The 14,496-nt window shown below is 48.2% G+C and overlaps 1 protein-coding gene across 1 annotated transcript; it reads right to left on the bottom strand.

The window, feature by feature from the left end:
• Nucleotides 1–5,911: 5,911 nt before the first annotated feature.
• LOC128200324 (uncharacterized) lies at nt 5,912–12,788 on the bottom strand. The gene is made up of 8 exons (XM_052893671.1): nt 12,658–12,788; nt 12,007–12,181; nt 10,101–10,196; nt 9,499–9,659; nt 8,844–8,973; nt 8,102–8,174; nt 6,872–7,489; nt 5,912–5,949 (listed from the first exon to the last, which is right to left on the bottom strand). The coding sequence occupies exons 1-8, from the start codon at nt 12,786–12,788 to the stop codon at nt 5,912–5,914; spliced, it is 1,422 nt and encodes a 473-aa protein (XP_052749631.1).
• Nucleotides 12,789–14,496: the final 1,708 nt, after the last annotated feature.

Raw genomic sequence — 14,496 nt, forward strand, 5'->3', positions numbered from 1 at the left:
ACCTAACCCAACTCTGACTATTTCTCCCCTATTTTCTACCCCCCCTATCAGTTTTGGAATTTTTCTAGTATTTTTCCCGTGCTGTGCGCTCCGTCCCGAGTGCATAGACACCACACTTGTCCCTATCGGAGCACTTTTGCGAAAAATTTGCCCGCCCACCTGCCCTTTTTTCTGTCTCTATAAGGTGGAAATTTCGAGACGAAAATTTTTCATTTTCTTTTTCCGCCCGAAATCGATAGTGTTGCTTCCCAGCAACCCTCCCGTCAACTTTTACACACCCGTCTCTCTTTGTTGCATTCCTGCAGCCTCCTACCCCCCAAAAACTCGACCTCTCCTTCCAACCTAACCTATTGAGCAAAACATGCCTATAGTTCATTCACCGGTCAGGAGTCGCATTAAATCTTCTACACCGACACCAGAAGCTACAATGCCTTCTATAGAATCATCCAAACCCATTTCGGCCAAATCGGCTCCTGAGGCCAAACACGCCCCTCGTGACGCAATAGTCGTTCTCGAACGCTGTCCAAATCTTCCAGCAAAAGCCTCAGTAACCCAATCACCGGATGGGCAACTAACTCAGCTCACCAGTCTGACACCTGCCATAGCAGCATCCGATCCCTCTCCTGTCCTCGATAAACCGATATCACCTATCCCAACCCCTCCTCTTCTGCTAGATATGTCCCCAGATAGAACTTCATTAATTGCAGATACAGCGGCCCCTACAACCGCACCGATCGTCCCGAGTACCCCATGTGGTGTCCCAGATTCGGTCTCCAAAAGGAAGAAAGGCGGTAAAAACGTACCGGAAAAACCTCTACCTATCACCGCAGAACAGGTCTCTGACTTGGCCTCCCACATGTTGTCACCTCGTTGTCAGAGGCTATCACCTCGGCGACCTTTGAAACCAAAAGTGTCACTACACAAAACAAGAACTTTATATCTCGCGCCTCCGAAGAGATTCGGAAAGCCATGGGCATCTTCCAACGATTGTCACCCGGCGCCTTGCCTGCTGCTGCTGGCCGAGAAGCCTGCGGAAACAATGCCATCACTTCTGTTCCGGAGACATCCACTATCCCGGACTCGGCGAGTTTGTGCAGCGAACTTCTCACCTGCATGCGAGAGGAGATGGGTAAAATAAAGAGAGAGCTGACCCGATCCGTACGTGGCGCTTCTACTCCTAATACCGATCTCGCCTCCGACACTGCCGTCGCAGCACAGGCGCCCCGCCCTCGAGGTCCTCAGCCCACCTATGCGCAAGTAGCGGACCTCGGGAGAAAACCCCCAAGTGCACCGAAGAAGACTTCGACCTCGCCACCAGTCACGCGACCCGCCCTTATAGTTACGCCCAAGGTTCAGGCGGAAACTAGGCAAGACGCTATAAATGCGTTCAGACGCAGCATCTCCTTTAAAGAGTGCAACTATGCGCCAGTTAAAGTAATCCCGATATCGCGAGGCAAACTCAGAGTCGAGTTCGACACGGATCGCGAATGCGATGATGTTTTACATCGACTGTCGATCTCCAATGCATCCTGGGTCACTGCTGAAAAATCTCACAAAATCAAGCCAATGCTCATCCTTAAGGGCGTAGCACTCACGACCCCAAGCGACGAGCTAGCTAAGATAATGCTTCAGCAGAACCCCGAACTCAGCAACTTCTCTGAGGATGCCGTTCAATTCAAATTCAAGCGCAACAATCGCAATCCCAATTTGTATAACGCTGTTCTAGTCGTCAGCCCCGGACTATGGAGAGAGCGGCCACCGCCATGGAGAGAGTTCGAGTGGACCATCAAAGGGTGCATTGCGAAGATTTCTCTCCGTTTATACAATGCCACTCTTGTCTGCAATTCGGACACATGAAATCGCGCTGCCCTAACGAGATAAGACGTTGCGCACACTGTGCGGAGAGTTCTCACACCGACAGTGACTGCCCCGCAAAGAATAGCACGCCCAAATGTTATAACTGCTCACAGAATAACTCCAGATATCAGACTGAAAACAGCGTCAAACACAAGGCCACATCACCCTCATGCCCCGTAGTCATCACTGTAAAAAGGCGAATAACTTCCCGAATCAATTATGGACCAGAGTAAATTAATCAAGGTTATCCAATGCAATTTAGATCGTTCCAAAGGCGCTTTACTGGAGTTTACTCGCTTTTTCGTGGCCGGCGAGTACTCCATTGCTCTGGTTTCCGAGCCGTATGTCGACTCGACCAATCTTGTTAAATCCATCCCAGGTGTGCAAATATTTCAATTCCCCAATGCCTCATCTGATAGAATTAAGGCCTGCATCTTTGTTAAAGAGGGCATCCCCTGTTTTAGCGCTTTAGGCTTCACCCAGTACTCCTCGCCCAACCTGTCTGTAGTGCAATTAAAAATTAGAGCGACGCCACTGTTTATAGCATCGGCCTATGTAGAGCCAGACGCTGACAACCTGAGTACAATCGAGCGTTTAGACGTTTTCCTCACCGGCATTGGCGATTCTCGCTGCGTCGTGGGTGGTGACTTCAATGGTTGGCATCCCATTTGGGGCAGCGAGAGAGCTAACGCCAAGTAGTGCACTCACCGATCTGGCACATGGACACGACTTCTTTTTCTGCAACACCGGAGTGACACCCACATTTGAGACCATTACCCATGGCAGACACAGGACATCCATCATCGATATAACAATGGCCTCGGCATCCACCGTTGACTGGATCGAAAATTGGGCGGTCAATCTTGAAGCATGTCCTATTTCTCAGCATAACGCAGTCGTTTTTGACATTCATGCTCGTTGCGACCGACACTACGGAGGTAACAACGCGCATTCCACCTTCAAGTATAAGAGTCATAAAGCAAATTGGGTCAAATTCAAAACTGAACTTCACACACTTATGACTAACACAGATCTTCTCGATATCCCCATATCCAGCCTGGATGCATACGGATTGGAAAGCTTTGTGGACAGGACCACTGAAATTATACATGCGGCTTGCAAGGAATCCATGCCTCCCAAGGGTCCCGGCGGTCGTTACAGACCTCCCTGGTGGACCGACGCACTGGAAAGTCGAAAGGCTGAAGTCATCGGTCTCCATCGTCGGCTTCATGCTGCCAGACACCGCTCTCCCGAGTCGCAGGATGAAATTGACCGTCTATCTCAGGAAACCCAAGCCAAACGCACCCTGTATGCGCAAGAGCTCAGAGATGCATCGACGGCTAACTTCCGCGAATTCTGCAACCGCCAGAGCAAAGAGAATGTCTGGTCTCTGACCAATCGTCTCCTCAAGGAAACTGCACCTCGGCGTCCCCCTATCACTCTCAAACTCGGTACAGAGCACACTACTGATGCGCAACAAACCGCCAAGGTCCTACTTGACCACTTCTATCCGGATGACTCACTTGACTCCTCTCCCAGACACCGTGACCTCAGACAACGTACCAACGACCTGCCTGACACCCCTGACGAACCCCCTTTCGTTGTCGGGGAAGTACTGGAAACTCTTAAAACGATGAATCCCAAAAAAGCGCCCGGTTTGGATGGCTTGACCTCCGATATATGCATGCAATTTGCCCTGGCATACCCAAATCTCATCACGCACATTCTTAATCGTTGTCTCGAGTTGCAGTACTTTCCTAGACAATGGAAGAAAGCTTTTGTTAAAATCATCCCGAAACCGAATAAGTCCGATTACAGCGATCTCTCTTCTCATCGTCCCATCGGTCTGTTGTCTGTGCTTGGCAAGTTGTTAGAGAAGATACTCATAAAGCGGGTTACATATGCTGCTGGTATTGCGGGTAAATTAAATAACAGGCAGTTCGGCTTCAAAGAGCAAACCAACACCACAGCAGCACTGTCCACAGCTCTTAATGTTATACACTCCGCCAAACAAAATAAGGAATTGGTGATCGCCGTTTCCTTGGATATCAAGGCGGCTTTCGATAACGCTTGGTGGCCAGCGCTCTTCGACGGCCTCCGTCGCATAGGCTGTCCTAAGAACATCTTCGGTCTCATCGGTAGCTACTTTCAGGATAGGGAGGTAGTCCTGAACTACGGGGATGAGCGCGCCACCAAGTCTTTGACGAAGGGTTGCATCCAGGGATCGGCGTGTGGCCCTATAATGTGGAATGTGATTCTAGACGAGCTACTTGATATCCAACTACCACGAGGTTGTCACATCCAGGCTTTCGCCGACGATGTACTCCTCGTGGTACATAGCGCTAGAATTGAGGAGTTACAGAGGCTCACCAACACCGCGCTACTCAAAATTATTGAGTGGGGCCATAGCGTAAAACTGACTTTTAGCCCCTCAAAAACGCACGCTATTGCTTTCACACCCAAAGCCAAAGGAGCCACCATCAGAATGGCAGACACCGCTCTCCCTTTCGTGAGAGAACTTAAACTTCTCGGGGTCACACTGGATGAAAAACTGTCATTTAATAGGCACGTACAGCTCATCATCGACAAAGCCACGCGCATATTCAACAGACTCTGTCTCTTCTGTCGTCCCACTTGGGGAGCCCACCCCGAAAATGTCAGAACTATATACCAGCACGTCGTCGAGCCTATCATCACGTATGCTGCTGGTGTATGGGGGCAAGCGGCTCTTAAGAAAGGTATCAAGAGGAGACTGTTGAGTATGCAGCGAGGATTTGCGATTCGAATTATTAGGGCGTTTAGGACTGTGTCCACTACTGCAGCGATCGCGTTAGCAGAACTCACTCCCTTGGACCTTAAAGTTCTCGAAGTCCACCACCTTGAGCAAACGCGACTCACAGGATCTACGCATCTTCTGCGCAGTGATTTGTCTCTTGAGCGTCCCACCCCGCCTCATAAGTTACTTCACCCTGCTGTCAGAGTCTCCATCACTTCGCTTCCTTATTCCTCTCTCACCACTTCACAGTCATCCCTCACCATTTATACAGATGGAAGTAAGCTGGAGAATTCTGACACCGGGGCCGCTTTCGTCGCATATTCTGAAAATAAGCAAATCGCTGTTAAGAAGTTTAAACTCCATCGATCTTGCTCAGTCTTCCAGGCCGAGCTTCTCGCCATCCTTAAAGCTTGCACGTGGGCTAACTCGTTCCACCCACATTCACATATCACCATATTAACCGACTCCCAAGCGGCCCTCGCCGCATTGCAAGATCGAAGCAATACGCATCCTCTGGTCTCACAAACTCATGCACAAATCCATTCGCGCACATCCGGTTCGTTTAGCTTCGTGTGGGTCAAGGGACATATAGGCGTAGACGGGAACGAGGCGGCTGACTCTGCGGCGAAACACGCTGCCGCTTCACACTCCTCTTTATCCTATGCTTCTTATCCCATGTCTTTTGTCAAGCATAATATCCGCGCTGAACACAACCGTATTTGGCAAGCAAGATATGAGAGTTCGTCTCAAGGTCGTCATACGATTTCTCTTCTCCCTAAATTAACTGACATTACCAGATTTAGACAGCTACTCAAAACTTCCTTTCATCTTACTCAAATATTAACAGGACACGGCTATACAAAGCAATACTTGCATCGCTTCAATATAGCCGCTGACGACGCTTGTCCCTGTGATGATTCCACTACGCAGACTTTTGAACATCTTCTAGAACACTGCCCCAGATTTAGCCAGAAGAGACTAAATCATGTCTTGCTTTGCAACAATCTGAGATTGCCCCCATTTAACATATTAGAATTGTTAAAACACGAATCGGCCATCAGTTCATTCGACACTTTTGCTAAACACATTATCACCAATCTTAAAGCTTTCAACGGCCAACTAAGATCATGACAGACTACTTGCGTCCACTAATTAATTAATATCACCTCACCTTCACAAGTCTTCACCTCCCACTAGTACATTTATCACACTCGCCTCACCTCCATTCCATTGTCCGTGTATATAGTTGTCAATTCATCATTACCACATTCATCATCATCAATTCACCTTGTTCCCCCATTGGCATTCGAGTAATCCTGCGGATGTGGTGTATGGATAGCCGTATCAAATCGCGTCTGCCATTCCGCCTGGCCTGGCCTGGCCTGGCCTGGCCTGGCCTGGCCTGGCCTGGCCTGGCCTGGCCTGGCCTGGCCTGGCCTGGCCTGGCCTGGCCTGGCCTGGCCTGGCCTGGCCTGGCCTGGCCTGGCCTGGCCTGGCCTGGCCTGGCCTGGCCTGGCCTGGCCTGGCCTGGCCTGGCCTGGCCTGGCCTGGCCTGGCCTGGCCTGGCCTGGCCTGGCCTGGCCTGGCCTGGCCTGGCCTGGCCTGGCCTGGCCTGGCCTGGCCTGGCCTGGCCTGGCCTGGCCTGGCCTGGCCTGGCCTGGCCTGGCCTGGCCTGGCCTGGCCTGGCCTGGCCTGGCCTGGCCTGGCCTGGCCTGGCCTGGCCTGGCCTGGCCTGGCCTGGCCTGGCCTGGCCTGGCCTGGCCCTGGCCTGGCCTGGCCTGGCCTGGCCTGGCCTGGCCTGGCCTGGCCTGGCCTGGCCTGGCCTGGCCTGGCCTGGCCTGGCCTGGCCTGGCCTGGCCTGGCCTGGCCTGGCCTGGCCTGGCCTGGCCTGGCCTGGCCTGGCCTGGCCTGGCCTGGCCTGGCCTGGCCTGGCCTGGCCTGGCCTGGCCTGGCCTGGCCTGGCCTGGCCTGGCCTGGCCTGGCCTGGCCTGGCCTGGCCTGGCCTGGCCTGGCCTGGCCTGGCCTGGCCTGGCCTGGCCTGGCCTGGCCTGGCCTGGCCTGGCCTGGCCTGGCCTGGCCTGGCCTGGCCTGGCCTGGCCTGGCCTGGCCTGGCCTGGCCTGGCCTGGCCTGGCCTGGCCTGGCCTGGCCTGGCCTGGCCTGGCCTGGCCTGGCCTGGCCTGGCCTGGCCTGGCCTGGCCTGGCCTGGCCTGGCCTGGCCTGGCCTGGCCTGGCCTGGCCTGGCCCTGGCCTGGCCTGGCTGGCCTGGCCTGCACATGCGCAGCCGCAGAGCGCGGGGCCGGCGGCGGGCGGCGCGGGCGCGGCGTGCACGTGCACGTGCACGAGGCGCAGCGCGCCCAGCAGCCGCGCCAGCGGGGCCAGCGCGTCCTGCGCCGCCAGCGCGCCCGGCCGCAGCGCCTCGCGCCCGGCGCGCAGCACGTTGGCGGCGAACACGAGCGGCGGGTGCAGCACCGCGTTAAAGGCTAGCGCCAACGCCGGCTTCAGCGCGTAGTCCGACGCCGTCTGCACGCAGCCCGTCACCGCGCCGCGCAACGTTATCAGCACACACCTGCGAGTCGCGGCGGAATGGCTTGTGAGATAGTATAGATACTGGTTGTCAGAGGCGAGCGTATCGACATAGACGTGTTGCGGCGGGCACCTTTCGATATGCAGCAGCAGCGCGAGCGGCGCGGCGAGCAGCAGGCGCGCGGCGGCGAGCGGCTCGGCGAGCAGCTCGGCGGCGCGGCGGCCGGCGCGGCGCGCGCCCGCCTCCAGCCGCGCCGCGCGCGCGCCGCCGCTCGTGCGCAGGTACTCGGCGCCGCCGCGCTCGAAGTAGTACACCTCCACGCGCTCCGGGCCTGCCGTGCAGACACGCACACCTTTACAATAACATCGTCCAGCTCGATTCACATAATCGGCCGTCGGCGACGCGTGACACGCAAATAAAAATCTTATATAATACCTACCTCAACAGATAATTACGCTATGTGGGCACAAAAATATTAAGCTATTTGTTAAATAAAGGGATTTTAGTAAATTTTTTTTTTTAGCTTTCATCACCTACTTCATCTCGCATTAAGGTCACAGGTTCGAGGTTCCTGAAAAGTGCATTGTCGATGACGATGCCTATTTTTCATCATTGTTTGGAATTATGCCTATTCATCCTCACACGCTTGAACCTAAAGTGCAATTTCAGATGAATTTTGTCCCGCGAACACTCAGACTGTAGAATAAACTCCCTGCCAAGGTTTTCCTACCAGACCACAATATAAACAAATAAGAAGGGTATGTTAAAGTTTCTTCAGGGTCGGCAACGCGCACGTGACACCCCCTAGTGTTGCAGGTGTCCATAGTCTACAGTGACCGTTTACCATCAGACGAGCTGTATGCTTGTTTGCTTGTTTGCCACCTTTGAATATAAAATTGACCAAAATATATATTAGGTTGTATGTCACAATAATATTACTTACTGCAGTCTTTTGAATTGACTTGTTCATTTCCAAATTGCTTGAGATCACTCCAATCTGATATTTTATATTTTTGCTGTAATTACACAACAGTTACAAAATTAACATATAATAAAATATATATATAAAGTACACGCCACCATCAACGACGTATCTATCGAGAACACTATGGTTGTGACAATATCATTTTTAGTGAACGACAATGATATGGTCACCCTGCCTGCGCTACCAGTATACACTGGCGATACCAATAAGAGACAGGTGAGGATGAAAGTCAGTTACCATGTCTTGACCATTTTCATAAGAACAGCGGCGGCCTGAGGGGGGGTGGCAAACAAGGCAATTACCCGGGGCCTCGCGCTTACCCGGGGCCTCAATGAATAATAAGACAGTTTTCTTAAGTCAGCGGAAAATTTCCAGTAATTTGATATATATATATATATATATATATATATATATATATATATATATATATATATATATATATATATATATATATATATTGTATAACTTTAATATTTGTCGTCAAACATGACAAATACCGCAATCAAACAACCAGGCCTAGTTTCGCATACTTTTCAGGAAGGACAAAGGGCCTCGCAAAGACCAACCGCCCGGAGCTTCGCAATGGGTTAGACGACGATAGACGACCGACACCCACGAGGGGGAGGGGGGAGGACGATATCATTATGTATGGCTAGGTGTATACAGCTGTATGCGTGATGTAGTGGGTGGGAGTAGTCACCTGAGGTCCGGCGGTGAGGTGTGGGTCCGGCTTATCGTCCTCCAGTAGGGCGGCGGCTCCAGTAGTAGTGTCGCCGCCCGCGCCCTCCGCGTCACCTCGGCCCATGAAGTTCCAAGCTGGCCGCACCCCGCTGTTCATAATTATATATATATAAATATAAAAATAATAATAGTACTATAAATACGAGCCCCACCCGGTCCCGAAAAGCGACACCGTCAGGTTCTACTGGGACCGATCCATCATCACGAACAAGACAGTTCTTGCGAACAAATCTGATATCGTAATAATGGATCGAGCACTTTCGAGGGTGTTTTTGGTGGATGTCACCATACCGCATGACGAGAACCTCGTGAAAGCCGAAACAGAGAAAAAGAGAAAATATCTCGACCTGGCTCACGAGGTGACCGAAATGTGGGGGGTGACAACATCTCAGACGGTTGGGATTCCGAGGCGGCTCATTCCTGGGAAAGATGCAGAAAGCGGTGATTTTAGATTCTGCCCGCATTGTACGCCAGTTTCTCTCCCTGGGGCCCTGATCCGCGACCGACTGTGCTTCTGGCGGGGGTTACTTGCCATCTCCTCTCCTTAAGAGGGGAGATGAGAATTTTTGTGAAATTTAAAAAATAATAATAAAAAAAAGCACAAGTATTATTACGGGTCATTATCACGCCACAATTGCACGAGCGGCGGGCACGCGTGCGTGGCAGCGACTGCAGCGACAGGTCCGTCAGGGCGACTGAACGCTAGCGGCGCGCACAACGCTGCCGGCAGTATGTACACAGCTCCGCTTCCACAGTCCGGGCGTCCGTCTCCCTCCTTATGCTACATCAACATGCATCAGAAACAAAAGTCATTGTTGTTACTATTATTACCGTATATAGTCAGTCAATAAAGCTAACTAGTTGCCAGCTAATCTAACTAAAAAAACTAGCGATCTGTCCCGACTTCACACGGTGTGAAAATAAAATAATATCCATTTTAAAATCGGTTTAGTATTTTTAAAACAGGTTATATTTTCTGGATGATAATGAAATGGTAAACCCGCCTGCGCTAACGGTGTCCTCCAGCTGGTGGGCTCCAGTGAGGGATGACGGATGGGGATGAAGCAGGTCAGTTAGTCCATTGTAATGAATATATCAGGTATTCAGCACGATGGTTTCCAGGAGGGACCACGTGGAGATCGACCTGACAGGGTATAATGCTAATAATGGGACTCTTTTGATATTAGCTAAGATCAGTGTCGTAGCAACAACATACAAGAGGCCCAGGACGAGGACTGGAAGCGGTGGGCAAGCGCGGCCCGGCATCCGCCGCCGCTGGTCTCCGCTGTTGTCGGTATTTCTCTACCACAACCTGCGTAAGTAAGTGTACTGCATACACATTTTGCTGGTAACAGAAATGCATTAGGATAAATAAATAATAAATAAATAAAAAATACATACCGAGTATGACTATGTTAAATATCCCACTAGTAACATGTTCATAGTCTGAGTACCTAAGTATGTTGACATCTATCGTAACTAAATGGCGTTGTATAAAATTAGAAAGCCATATTAAAATATCTGTAGTAATCTATACTTACAATAAATCTGTAGAGAGGTCAATTCTGTACATGAGATATATTTCCAAAATAACTATCAGCGGGTGATTAGTGATCGATACTGATGCCAAAAATGCAAGCAGTAAAATTTTTGTCTGTCTGTCTGTATGTTCGTTATAGAAACAAAAACTACTCGACGGATTTTAACGAAACTTGGTACAATTATTCTTCATTCTCCTGAGCAGGTTACAGTATATTTTTTATCACGCTACGATCAATAGGAGCAGCGCAGTGAAGGGAAATGTAGGAAAAACGGGAGAAGTTACTCCATTTTTAAGCTTCCGTCGCGTGTGCAGCCTTAATGGCCACTTTTTAAAATGTAAAAATGTCCACCCGTGTGACGCCGGGACGGGCCGCTAGTAAATAAATAAATAAGTAATGATCATATACTTGTAGTTATTTAGAGGTTATTTAGTTTTGTCACCCATAATGGTGCTAGGTCCGATGCGTGGAACAGAGTACGGTAGTCCGGTTCTTCAAGAAGAGTGGTAACGGCAATATCCTATTTAAGAACTATACACCGATATCCTTTGTGAACTGCCTCTACATACCGATTCGAAAAAAAAAAAAAAAAACTATGCAGCGGGGGAAAAGGAGTTGTTAGCAATGGAGTTTGACAGCCCCATTGCTAACAATATGTCCTATTAGGTCGACCTCCACGTAGTCCCCCATGGAAACCGTCGTGAACAATTCTTGTTGAATTCGTCACGATGGACTAACTGACCTGCTTCATCCGTCACTGGTGCCCCGCCTGCGTATACCGATAGCGCAGGTGGGGTTACCATACCATTATCATCCAATAAGACATACGCTACGGCAAATTATACAGAAGACAGAAGAGTATATTCTGCTAGTACGTGTGACGTTTGTGGACTGTGAGAAAACCTTTGATTCGGTCGAGACATGGGCGGTACTGCAATCCTTCAATTAATTAAGAATTGTAGTACCATTAATTAATAGCCTATATATGTATGTCCAGCAATGGACAGATAGTGGCCGATATGATGACGATGATGATGATGATGATGAATGGTTGCATATATATCACAGATTTATTTTTATTTCTTTGCAAATATACCTTGTTGTGGATACTTGAAGTTCTTATTTGATAGACCGAGATCAGAGTAGTTGTCGGCAAAGGCACCCTCTGTTGTTCAGATTGTGACGGGTTCCTTTTTACCTTTATGCTAGGTAGGTAGGTGGTAGAACTATAAAACTCTCTTTTTTACTTTTGATTAAAACAAGATGGCGCTGTTAAATTTCACAATAACTAATCTCTGTCCCTTGTATTTATAAGTAATTTTGAATTTATAACAAATTTATCGATTAAATAACTGGAGCCGTAGTAGCGACCATACTGAGTGTTCAGGGAATGGTTATCTTCTGCTACCTTACCGTCACTTCTTTTTCTATTAGGTGAGGTAAGACCAAGCGCAAACTAGTGATTATCTACAATGTTTTTAGGAAAATAAAATTACTGTGCCTAATTGAATTTAAGAACAATGTTTGTCGGGTTACCTTAATAATTTAAATGTAAGAAGGTACCCGCTGCTACCTATATACCTGAATATATGACGCTGCATCGTCAGCGGCCGGCCGGGGAGTGCTGCCAGCAGCCGGCCGCGCGTGCTGCGCCGCCGTAGTCGATTGCCCGGCCGCGCCCGCCGCGCCCGCCGCCCCCGCGGCCTCGTGTATCTCGTTGTATCCACTGTTACTGTCAGATGGCAACTGGCTGCAGCTTGACGCGTTAACATCTGGAAATTACTTTGATGCTCTTCTTTCCTTCTTATTCTATACAAATAGCTAGCGCCACGTGACAGTGACAGTGACGGTACCTATCAAGCACGCGCAGGCGGTGCAGCTGTGCCATACTGTGCCCACTTGTCTTGTGTCTAATAATGCTAATTTGAATTTCAATTATTATAAACTTCACGAACGATACTTACACAAATAGATATTATTATAGTTCTAAGTTCGCTTCAGATTTTTGGTTTCCAAATTCTGGAGAATGGTACTTTTTTAGAAGAACTATCTGAGAACTAGAGACTAGGTAAATTGGATAATACTATTATAAACTCTCTTATGATACCAGCAAAACCTATTTTACTACGAATATCAGTAAAATTACATCGACGTATGAGAATCGACACAACGTGCCTACAGGTTCTCGTCGTTATTACCAAAATAATATCTGCGGGCGGTGCTGTGGACTACCTTCCTACCATCTTCGAAGTCGCGCAGTATCCATCAGCGCAGGTTGTGTGCGCCGCCGACTGCGCGAATTTCATCTTGGAAACACAGGACATATCATACATCGGAAGCCCCAGCTTTTCAGCCGTCGTCATGAAGTTTTTTTTTTATATATGAGCTTTGTATTTTTATAATACAACCTTTTAAGTATGAGCCATGATACGGTCGCGCCTCCCATCGCGGAGATATGTAAGGTATCGGTTAAGCTTTCCCCTTTCTGCTCAAAATGTAGTTTGCGCAGGCTGTAGCAAACTTTGAGCTCGCCAGTATAAAAGCATGCTAAGCAGCGGAAGTGTAGGATTTCCTAACCAACCCACCTCATAAAGACATAATTAAAACTACACTTATTAATAGACTTTCTTGGACTGAACAAAAGCGTTGAGGAACTGGGTGGACGCAAGTCTTCCCAATTCCTCCGTCACTTACAATTTCTTGCCGGTTTGTCCCTACGCGATGATATGTTATTATGGCAGCTTTGGTTAGGTCGCTTACCTGAAAACGTGCAAGTCTTTGCTACACATACCGATGTACCTTTAGCAAAATTAGCTGATTTAGCTGACAAAATTTTAGAGGTAACTCCAAATTTTTTCCTCTGTCTGCGCAGCAATTAATCACTCCGCTCACATCTCAAATGATGATGATCCGATACTAGTTATAGCTCAACGTTTAGAGTCATTGTACACTCAGATTATTAGGCATAGGCTATAGGCATTATAGCGAGGACGCAACCCTGGTCGATCAAAGTCAAGATCGCTTGGTCGCTCACAACAACCTGGTATTTGTTGGTACCAGCACCCATTTGAAGAGCTGCGCTGTGAGTGTGCCTTTGGCACTAGTTTGGTAGGTACGGAACACATTTTAGCAGATAAAACAGATTTCAGCAGAGTATACCTAGATATGTATTGGCGATTTCCGACTCTTTTGCTTCAACGCCTCTGTTCGATGTTACTTTTGAGAAGTGTAAGCCGTACGCATTCATTTTAATTATGCGTAAATCTCTTCACACTCTTATAAGCTATATTTATTACAATTCAAAATAAGTGCCAATGTAGGTATTATATTTTCATTGATAAGATCGATATTTTTGACAATTATTACTGTTGGTGACATAATTTTTTTAAAACCACGTCACGGTCGCCAGTATGGGAAGGGTTCGTTGTATAAAACAATAAAATAGAAAATCCTGAATAGAGATATATTACATTTTTCCTACATTACAATAATAGTATAATATAATAAATATTAATAAAAAAATTAAAAGTAAAATAAATAAAACTTCAACAACTGTAATGCAATAAAAATAGATCGTAATTATTTATTTCCGAAACATTTTATTACTTTGAACAAGAATTTCCAACAAATTTTTCCAAGGAATTTCCAAAAAAAAAAAATTCTTTTTTAATTCCATAAAAAAGAAAACCTATGTAGCAATGATGCAGTTCACTTTATCCTTATAGCGTAATAATTATTTATGCGAGATTGAGCCAACATACTAGAGGCGCTACAAAAGCGAGGTAGCCCCAACAGCACTGTGAAACTGTTATTATATTGGACTCGTAGGGCATTGAGAGGACTGTGTGCAGTTGACCCACCGGCAGCTCGTGTAGAATGTTTACAAGTATGCTTTCAAGAGTGTAATTTTTACTTCTTCACTACGAGCAAACCTGACGAGCCGACATGTTGCATCTAACAGCCAATGCCCTACGCTCCCTTTCGACATTAGTTTGATCTTTAAGGTCATCAATAAAATAATGCCCCAGGTATTTAAATTTATACACTCTTTTTATATTTGCTCCGTATAAT

This window comes from Galleria mellonella, unplaced genomic scaffold, assembly GCF_026898425.1.
Source record: "Galleria mellonella isolate WM207_F2 unplaced genomic scaffold, CSIRO_AGI_GalMel_v1 utg103, whole genome shotgun sequence".
NCBI classification, from domain to species: domain Eukaryota; kingdom Metazoa; phylum Arthropoda; class Insecta; order Lepidoptera; family Pyralidae; genus Galleria; species Galleria mellonella.

Excerpts from the sequence above, each read along its gene's own strand:
- LOC128200324 (XM_052893671.1), bottom strand. The coding sequence starts at position 12,788 with ATGACGACGGCTGAAAAGCTGGGGCTTCCGATGTATGATATGTCCTGT. Across the intron at positions 12,182-12,657 it reads ACTTCGAAGATGGTAGGAAG|CTGCAGCCAGTTGCCATCTG; the intron begins GTAGTCCACAGC and ends TAACGCGTCAAG. Across the intron at positions 5,950-6,871 it reads CCAGGCCAGGCCAGGGCCAG|GATTACTCGAATGCCAATGG; the intron begins GCCAGGCCAGGC and ends CCACATCCGCAG.